At 42.6% G+C, this 10,000-nt stretch overlaps 1 protein-coding gene across 2 annotated transcripts in view; it reads left to right on the top strand.

Moving 5' to 3' along the window:
* The window catches only part of LOC136697784 (cadherin-like protein 26), a 26,608-nt gene that overhangs the window by 15,706 nt on the left and 902 nt on the right, over positions 1–10,000 (top strand). The window contains exons 9-17 of one of the 2 annotated variants that reach the window (XM_066673040.1): positions 170–312; positions 778–1,002; positions 2,168–2,392; positions 3,090–3,217; positions 4,048–4,152; positions 5,233–5,289; positions 6,448–6,489; positions 6,579–6,653; positions 7,150–10,000. The exon at positions 7,150–10,000 is cut by the window's right edge and continues 902 nt beyond it. In XM_066673040.1, coding sequence (XP_066529137.1) covers positions 170–312; positions 778–1,002; positions 2,168–2,392; positions 3,090–3,217; positions 4,048–4,152; positions 5,233–5,289; positions 6,448–6,489; positions 6,579–6,653; positions 7,150–7,353 — 1,204 coding nt within the window. In that variant the 3' untranslated portion in view covers positions 7,354–10,000. Of the gene's footprint in view, positions 1–169; positions 313–777; positions 1,003–2,167; positions 2,393–3,089; positions 3,218–4,047; positions 4,153–5,229; positions 5,290–6,447; positions 6,490–6,578; positions 6,654–7,149 lie in introns of both variants that reach the window. The other variant, XM_066673039.1, reaches the window with a different exon arrangement.

Raw genomic sequence — 10,000 nt, 5'->3', positions numbered from 1 at the left:
GGGGGAGAACACTGCTGTGGGGCTCGTGGGGGTTGGACCAAAGCAGGTCACAGAACTGTGTTCCACTGTGGAGACGAGGGAGAGTATGTGCTTTTACATCTTTACTTGAGAAAGAATGAAAACCCTCCAGAACTAATGTGAACTCTCTCTCTCTCTCTCTCTCTCTCAGTTTTACTAAAGGAGAAGATGTTGATGACTGGATCACTGTAGATCCAAAGACCGGTGAAGTGGTCACGGCTAAAGTTCTGGACAGAGAGTCACCGTTTTACAAAAACAGCTCGTACAATGTCCTGCTGTATGTTGTGGATAATGGTGAGAAAGAGTACAGACTGATATCTTTATTATGAAAACTACCAACAGCAATGACATATTTACAGCACTGTCCTAAAGTCAAGGGAGGAGGGGGGCGAGCGAGGATGACCTCCTACCCTCCTCCAAACGTTACATGGTGCAGTTTCTGCTGTGCTGAGCCCAACGTAGCAAAGACCGAGGCCCTATCTCCCTGTTACAGCTCTGTTACAGTTGAGCATCACAGTGATTTTGAAGTAACTTTAAGGTAAATATTGCTACCTAGTGTTCTTTAAGCCCAAGGAAGCCCTGTTCTTCCAGGTTGGGGTTTCTCACCTTTTGAGGTTCTCTGCTGCAGTAGATCCTCAGAGTTTTAGATCATGGATGTGTGGTAGAGCAGTAACTTTATCCTTTTTAAAAGATGAATTAAAAGAAGAAGCGCAGGGTTTGATTTCATTCTCTAGTTACCGAAGTGCTCCTGTCTTCCAGGTGAGCCTCCAATGACTGGGACAGGAACCCTGATCATCCAGGTAGGAGATCAGAATGATAACACTCCGGTTCTGGATGTGAATTCTCTGAGTATGTGTTTATCGGATAAACCCACCAGCACCAACATCAGCGCCGTGGACCTGGACCTCCCTCCGTACAGTGGCCCGTTCAAATTCGAACTCCTTGGAGATGTCAAGGGAAAGTGGAAGCTAGATCCCACTTATGGTAAAACACTGATATGATCCAATATTCCTGTCAAAGACTGTCTGCCTTGACCTGCCCTTGACTTGTCTTTCAGCAGCACATTCCTATGGGACAGTTCTCAACTCTGGGCCTAGTTTAGGGCTGGACCTGAAAATTCAGATATTCGTTCGATGGGTAGGAATTCGGTTTATTATTTTGACATTTGGAATGTTGGACAAAGGTAACTCTCCACTTCAGGTGTATTCAGCCTTGTCGACATAAAAGTCTTAAACGAAGCCACACGCTACAGCAACCTACTTACAACGAAACAAGGCAAAGCTTCCGTTCATTGTTGTCAGCTTTACACCTCAAATTAGAACACCTCCATGAAGCTCTGGTTTATTCGTGTACACTCCGTGCCTTTAGTGCCACCATGTAGCGTATGATTTAGTGAAAAAAAGTCTTTGTGCCAATGAAGCCTAAAATTTTCAAGCTTTGTGCCTGATATTAGAGCACCTCCGCACAAACTGATTAAACTATGTATGCTCTCTGCCCTCAGTTAGCAAGCTAGTTAGCAGGTTAGCGAGCTAGTTAGCAGGTTAGCGAGTGTAGGTAGTGAGAGAAGCGACCTGGAGAGAGGGATATTAAAGCAGGGTTCAGAAGCGGATTTTGTTAATGACAACAATATACACTCTGGGAGTAAACACTAACAGGTCACACCTTAGACTTCCATAAAAAACAGATCTAATCAAAGCTAATTAATTACTGACTTAGGACTGATGCTGTGCCACTGCTGTATGCAGTTGGTCAAATACTCTTTACAGGAAGGAGTACATTCAGAGCTACATACAAAGCTGGGGTTGGAAACCCATGGAATATTAATGTCTTGGGCTTGTTGCAGACATTGTACTCGTGGAGCAGTGTGAATGAGACGTTGGTATCTAGTTAATAAACCCCTATCTATGTTTCTCTCTCAGAAAAGATAGCGATGTCTTGTGCTTCTAGGTTGTGTAAAAAAACACACACTGTGTGACCTGCCAGGCTTTGAGTTAGTCGTGACGGAGCGTCCCACACATGAGTAAAATCAGAATAACAATCATAACATAACTTTATTATTCCTCTAGGAAGCAGCGTTAAATTCTTGAGAAAGAGCTGTAGTGTTGAGTAGCTGTGTTTGTGAATCTTATCAGTTGTGTTCTTTTTAAAGGGACGACGGTGGACCTGGTGAAAGATGGCAGTGTTTACTCAGGAATATATCATCTTCAGCTGCTGGTGTCTGATAGTCAGGGGATTTCTTCAGAGCCTCAGAATCTCACCATCACTGTGTGTGACTGCAGCGTTTCTCAAAGCTGCCACGAGCGCCGCGCCTCTAAAGCCATCCTGGGAGCAGGAGCCCTCGGCATCATGGCCGTCGCCTTCTTCCTGTTGTTAGGTATCTCAGGAACTGCGAGAGAAATAATTAACGTGTAATGGAAGCTAAAGGAACAAGATTTTCTTCAAACTCATGAAATTTCCTCATGACACTTTAAAGCAAAGAGTAACTGGGGCATTCAAATTATGCAAAAGAGCAGCAGCACAGCAGCAACGATAGGAACTCGGTTAAAACAGGGTTGATTTTGTAGCTGAGATGAAACAAAGATGAATACAAATTAATAAGTAGAAATATGACACTGTAAAAAGCTAATAAATGTGTTACAAATGTGTTAATAAGAAATGTAGAGAGATAAAGAGTAAGTTAATGTCCATTTGGTGTTAATTAGCCACTGAGTTAATTGCTAATTGATTATATTATTTCAGTTGCACAGACACTAGTCTAGGAGCTACATCCTAATCCTGGGAGATTATAGAGAGTGTGTGTTTAACTGTGTACACAATGAAGAAACCTAAAATGAATTCTGAATTCACTCATTCATCTTTTAAATAGGGTGTCTTTAAACTCTTGGATATACAGTGTTTATATATAGTTTACCTATGCATTACGTGTCCAAAAAATACTAACACTGTACCCTATGTTTAACAGATTTCGTAGAGGAGCTGTGTCTTGTTAAATTTGCAAAAGCACTGTTCATTTTCTACCTGTAGATATCTGTCAGTGATTATTAAACTAATGTTTTCATTTATTTGGCCAGCGATCCTCCTGATGGTTTTCCTGATGTCCTGTAAACAAGAGAAAAATATGATTGTGACCGTCTCCGATGAGGGTCCTGGGTGGCGTCTCCTCGAGTCCAACATAGAAATCCCTGGAACTGACTGCAAGGTCATTAAACATGTTATTATATAATATAAAGGACTTTTAGTGTTACTCTGTCACCTCCGGGTGACTGTCTGTGAGGAGCGTGGTGTGTTCTCTCTGTGTCTGTGTGGGTTTCCTCCGGGTGACTGTCTGTGAGGAGTGTGGTGTGTTCTCTCTGTGTCTGCGTGGGTTTCCTCCGGATGACTGTGTGAGAGGAGTGTGGTGTGTTCTCCCTGTGTCTGTGTTGGTTTCCTCCGGGTGACTGTCTGTGAGGAGTGTGGTGTGTTCTCCCTGTGTCTGTGTGGGTTTCCTCCGGGTGACTGTCTGTGAGGAGCGTGGTGTGTTCTCTCTGTGTCTGTGTGGGTTTCCTCTGGGTGACTGTCTGTGAGGAGTGTGGTGTGTTCTCCCTGTGTCTGTGTTGGTTTCCTCCGGGTGACTGTCTGTGAGGAGTGTGGTGTGTTCTCCCTGTGTCTGTGTGGGTTTCCTCCGGGTGACTGTCTGTGAGGAGCGTGGTGTGTTCTCTCTGTGTCTGTGTGGGTTTCCTCTGGGTGACTGTCTGTGAAGAGTGTGGTGTGTTCTTCCTGTGTCTGTGTTGGTTTCCTCCGGGTGACTGTCTGTGAGGAGTGTGGTGTGTTCTCTCTGTGTCTGCGTGGGTTGCCTCCGGGTGCTCCGGTTTCCTCCCACAGTCCAAAAACACACGTTGGTAGGTGGATTGGCGACTCAAAAGTGTCCGTAGGTGTGAATGTGTGTGTGTGTGTGTTGCCATGTGTCCGTAGGTGTTGAATGTGTGTGTGTGAGCTCTTGGTTGCCATGACGAATGAATAATAATATTATGTCTTTAATTCTTCATAAAGGTCCCCAGCAAAATGACAGAAGTGGACTCCCATGTCCAAGCACCTTTAAAGAGGAACGACTACTCGCAAAAACCAGTATTCAGTGGAGCTTCAGTTGTTTCAGCAGTAAGTGACTAATACCATGTGTATAAAACATGCTCATTACATGGACAAATGTATTGGGACAATGACACATTATACGTACAGGACCTTTTATGACATCCCATTGTATTAGGTGTTCAAATACGTTTTAAATCCTTTTGTGTAACATATTAATTGTGTAGTAATAAAAATGACAACTGTCGTTTTACTTAAAAACAAAACCCTAAATATTGTGTATTTCTACCCCATGTTCAAAAACATTGAAATCCTCATGTGTTAATCGTCTAAAACAAAAATTACACACACTTTTGAATACAATATTATCCCCAAGAACAGAACAAACTCATCACAGTCTTCTGCAGCTTTTTTCCTGATTCCACACCAAATTCACCCAACCATGACTTTATGAACCTTGCTTTGTGCACAGGGGCACAGTCACAGCTGGAACACAGGGCTTTCCACAAACTGCTCCCACAAACTTAGAAGCCTATAGTTGTCCAAAATGTCTTAGTTCTCTGAAGCTATAAGGTTCCCTTCACAGAACATAAGTGACCTAGGCCCACCCATGAAAAATTATCCCATACCATGAAACTTTACAGCTGGCACAATGCAGTCAGGCAGGGAGCTCATCCATCCTTCACACTTCCAGATAAAGAATCATGATTTGTCACCCCATAGAACCTGGTTCCACTGCTTCAGACTAATTGACCATGCCTCTCCATTCGATGCTTGGCATTGTGCTTGGTGATGTAATGCGTGTTTTTATGTTTTTGTGTTTATCTGCAGTTAGAGTTTTAGCAGAGCTTTGGTTATTTTAATGCACTGTGCATTTCAGCACACGGTGACCCCTGCTTTGCCACTTTACATGGTCTGTCACTTCGTAGCTGAGTTCCTGTGGTTGCTAACCACTTCCATTTTTTAATAATACTGTTTACAGCTAATAATGGAACTACTTATTAACATGTGTTCATTCACCTGTGGCAATGGGACTGAATGAAACACCTGGATTCCATGATTAGGAGAAGTGTCCCAATACTTTTGCTCTCTCTCTGTCTCTCAAACTTGCTCACTATCAGCATACTATTTATATTCCATCTCCAGCAGGACAATCTGGAGAATGCTTTCCTAAGAGAACAATTGATAAGGAGATCTCTGAGACGGGTAAATATCCATCCTTTATAAAATGTATTAATCTGATATATTTTACATTAATTTACATTCTCCAATATCTGATAACGGGCAGCACAGTGGCACAACAGGTCACGCAGCTCCAGGGTCCTGGAAGTTGTGGGTTCGAGTCCCGCTCCGGGTGACTGTCTGTGAGGAGTGTGGTGTGTTCTCCCTGTGTCTGTGTGGGTTTCCTCCGGGTGACTGTCTGTGAGGAGTGTGGTGTGTTCTCCCTGTGTCTGCGTGGGTTTCCTCCGGGTGACTGTCTGTGAGGAGTGTGGTGTGTTCTCCCTGTGTCTGCGTGGGTTTCCTCCGGGTGACTGTCTGTGAGGAGTGTGGTGTGTTCTCCCTGTGTCTGCGTGGGTCTCCTCCGGGTGACTGTCTGTGAGGAGTGTGGTGTGTTCTCCCTGTGTCTGCGTGGGTTTCCTCCGGGTGACTGTCTGTGAGGAGTGTGGTGTGTTCTCCCTGTGTCTGCGTGGGTTTCCTCCGGGTGACTGTCTGTGAGGAGTGTGGTGTGTTCTCCCTGTGTCTGCGTGGGTTTCCTCCGGGTGACTCTATGTGAGGAGTGTGGTGTGTTCTCCCTGTGTCTGCGTGGGTTTCCTCCGGGTGACTGTCTGTGAGGAGTGTGGTGTGTTCTCCCTGTGTCTGCGTGGGTTTCCTCCGGGTGACTGTCTGTGAGGAGTGTGGTGTGTTCTCTCTGTGTCTGTGTGGGTTTCCTCCGGGTGACTGTCTGTGAGGAGTGTGGTGTGTTCTCTCTGTGTCTGCGTGGGTTTCCTCCGGGTGAATGTCTGTGAGTAGTGTGGTGTGTTCTCCCTGTGTCTGCGTGGGTTTCCTCCGGGTGACTGTCTGTGAGGAGTGTGGTGTGTTCTCTCTGTATCTGCGTGGGTTTCCTCCGGGTGCTCCGGTTTCCACTCACGCTCCAAAAACACACGTTGGTAGGTGGATTGGAGACTCAGAAGTGTCCGCAGGGGTGAGTGTGTGAGTGAATGTGTGAGTGTGTGTCGCCCAGTGAAGGACTGGCGCCCCCTCCAGGGTGTGTTCCTGCCTTGCACCCAGTGATTCCGGGTAGACTTTAACTTTAACTTTAGTATAATTTTCTACGTCTTATACTTTTTGCCATTTTTTAAATTTTCATCTTTTTCTAAATTTCAGAGTTCTACAAGACGCTCACAGCGAAGTTACCGCTCAACGACGGTAAAATTAAAACTTTGGTCAGGCTTTGTTTTGCTTGTTTGTTGATCCTAACTTTGTGTAACTCTTTGGTATATTTATTTCTTTCCCAGGAGAGTAGAAACTATTCTTTATACAGTGTTGATGTTTTTCACCTGAGACAAAGCCTCTCCACTCAGATTAATAAGGTAATACTCTTTTACTTTCCTTCATAAAAAAAATGAAATTTGATGTGACAATGGCAGCAAGGTGGCGCTGCACGTGGTGTCTCAGTCACACAGCTCCAGGGTCCTGGGGGTGAGGGTTCGAGCCCTGCCTCGGGTGACTGTCTGTGAAGAGCGGGGTGTGTTCTCCCTGTGTTTGTGTGGGTTTCCTCCGGGGGGCTCTGGTTTCCTCACACAGTCCAAACACATGCTGGAAGGTGGAGTGTCTGTGTAACTATGTCCACAGGTGTGAGTGAGTGACTGGGTGAGTGTGGGTGACTGGGTGAGTGTGTGAGTGACAGGGTGAGTGTGTGAGCGACTGGGTGAGTGTGTGAGTGACTGGGTGATGGTGTGACTTTAGCCCCCTGCCTCTATTTGCTTCAGATTCTTAATTGTGTTGAATTGTTTTCATGTATAAAACGTGCTAAAGGAATAAACTGGCCTTGCTTAGTGCTTTCTGTGTGTCATTCCTTCTGTACAGAGACTGCTAAAGCTCCAGGCTCCAGGAGAAGAGCTGGAGGATTATAAGCCTCACTGTTACGCGTATGAAGGAGAACCGATGACTGACACTCACCTGGATGCCATTCCTCTGCCTGAGAACGACTTCCATCCTGACGCCCTCTCGAACCTCGATTTACGATTCAACAAACTGGCCACGATATGCAGTCCGGACCTGATGTCTTAGTTTTCCTTAAAGGGGACGTTCTTTCAGAGCAAAGTCAGGACAGACGCGTTCATTTGTAAAGAATGGTAAAGACACAGAAAGTGAAAGACTCTCCTGGTTCTTATTTATCAGAGTTTTACAAAATCAAAGAAATTTAATTGAATTCAAAATTCCTTATTTCAATTGGACACTTTCTAATTTAATTATAAAATAATTATACCCGAGCTTTGCCTGACGTAAACAAGGACTACAGACGTGCAGACTGACCAATTAAATGTTTACAGAGAAGGTTATCAATCAATAACCGTAGCTCTACAGTCAGACCGTCCAATCAGAAGATTTTAGGCTACTTCACCACGCCCCCTTCTCACTCAAGCGAACCAATCGGAGTAGGGGAGGGCGGGACTAGTTTGTGAACGAAACACTTCTCAAAGTTCTATGTAAGCTCTAGAAAAAGCAACATCCCAGATGTTTGGGAATTTCTGCCGGACATTTTTTTTAAGTCTAAAACAGAGGACATGTCCGGGTCAAAGAGGACGTCTGGTCACACTAGTAGTAAGCCAAGGAAAAAAAGAATATAGCAGCTCATTAGCCCATGGTTGTCCTCATGGGTGAGTTAAAGCTCCAGTAGTAAGTGAACTGCTCACTTTAACGACCAGAGCAAAGTAGATTTAGTGTGAGACCGACACACATTTAAAACAGTGTTAAAACAGTGTTTGTTTCTGAACTTCAAAGTGGAGTTTGTTTGCTGCATCACTGTTTTTTAAAAGAACACTTGCAGTCATGGCATTTATATCAGAAAGCATTTAAAAGTAAGTCACATCTTACTCAAATAAACAAGGCCATGAAGCCCTTCTGAACTGTGCAGCGGATTTGATTGTACTCAGCTCTGATAAATAAAGGCCAGCGTCGTCTAAATGAACAAAGCAAGGCAAAGTAAGACAAGTTTATTTAAATAACGCCTTTCTCACACAAAGGTCATTCAAGGTGCTTTATAAATCCAGTAATCAATCTTCAACCTGAAAGAACAAACATGAACCAACAGAAAGCTGTTGTTAGGAGTAAGTCGGGAGTAAGGGGTGTGTCATAGTGTCAATCCTAGTTACAGAGGCTACGTACGGTCGATCGTATAATTAAAGGGTATTGTACATTCAGTAACTGAACGACTAAAATACAGACAGTAATGACTTTCTGGATATAAATTACTGATTGCATTAATATTTTCAAAAGATACCAGGGACATCTGAAATCAGGGACATCTGAAAAAGTGCTGAATAAATTGGAGATAAAAATGTAATACGTAAAAACATAATGTAATGGTCATTTTCTACTTATTTTCTTTTTTAACGTTTCATTTGTCACAGGAGGCTTCTGTTACTCGGGGAAACAGAGGGACTGTATTTTGTGTATTAACTGTTTTGGAGCTATACCTCAATTTTAAAATGTTTTTCTGGAAATACGTTACAGAAGGAAGTAGTGTGAGAGTAAATATAATGAGAGATTTAATTGGTTAAAAATGTGTGCACAATTCTGAAAGAAATAAAATGTATTTATATATTTATAAATATTTACTTAATTATTAATATAAAAAAGACATTAGAATTAAATATTTTTTCCAAATATTTCAAGAGAGATAGATACAATCATTAAGATTTCACTATAAAAGCACAATTTTTAACAAAAACTCAGTAAAATGAATCAATTTCATTGTGAAAGCAGTGAACTTTTATGTTCTTTTTTAACACACAGCATTAACGTGATATTGGCATTGAGCCAAAACTTACCGTGATATTCGCATAGCATTATGGAATATGATGGACACGCTCCGTTTGAACTGTCTCAGATGAGTGATGTCACAGTTTGCAGCTGCTGTTTAAATCTCTCTGTGGTGCTGGGAACATAGGGCACTTATTGTGAAGGGAATGAAAGAAATATCAGACAGTAATTTTGTGTAAATTTTCAGTCATTCGCTGTAGATTTTTAATCGCTTTAGAAGAGTTTTACAGTGCTTTTGTGCAGTGGGTAATGAACGTAATGGATAATGTTCACAGAATTTCAGAATATTACGGAACATAGAGGTTTGATTTGAGGGTTTTCTGGAGGCGGAGAAAATGTCTATAAACAGATCAGAGTAATTACTGAGACTTTTCAGAACCCACTTTACTTCATTTTAGAAAGATTCGATTCTCTTAGCTTTATTTTACCACTCTGTCTGATGGTGCAGTGTACAGCTTTTACTCTATTCATATTCATTTTCATATACGGCTGGGAATATAAACAGTTACTGGCAGCTTGTAAGAGTGGACTGTACTGGATTTAAGAGACTTTCATTCCTGTATGATTTATTGTTTTTTTTTTTTACTGAGGCAACCATTATTTTACTATTCTTCTGTTCCATGTTGATTCCCTTCATTCTGGACTTTTACACACTTTAAATACTGTGTCTGTTTATAAGAACGAAGAAATCATGTTGTGTATATGGAGTGTTTATGTGGAGGAAAATCTAAAAATGCTAAAATACAGGTGTCTTGTGTTTTGGACTTTGTTTGTTTGTTTTGATTTAACACCTACTTCCTGCTTCTGTAAAAGCACTTTATCAGATGCTTTAAAACCTTAGTGAATGGGTCCAAACCCCACGAGCCCCACAGCAGTGTTCTCCCCCTGTGTA

This window comes from Hoplias malabaricus, chromosome 5 (assembly GCF_029633855.1).
Source record: "Hoplias malabaricus isolate fHopMal1 chromosome 5, fHopMal1.hap1, whole genome shotgun sequence".
In the NCBI taxonomy this organism is placed as follows: Eukaryota; Metazoa; Chordata; class Actinopteri; order Characiformes; family Erythrinidae; genus Hoplias; species Hoplias malabaricus.
Note: the sequence above shows the minus strand (reverse complement) of the source record. Positions and strands in the feature narration are given on the sequence as shown.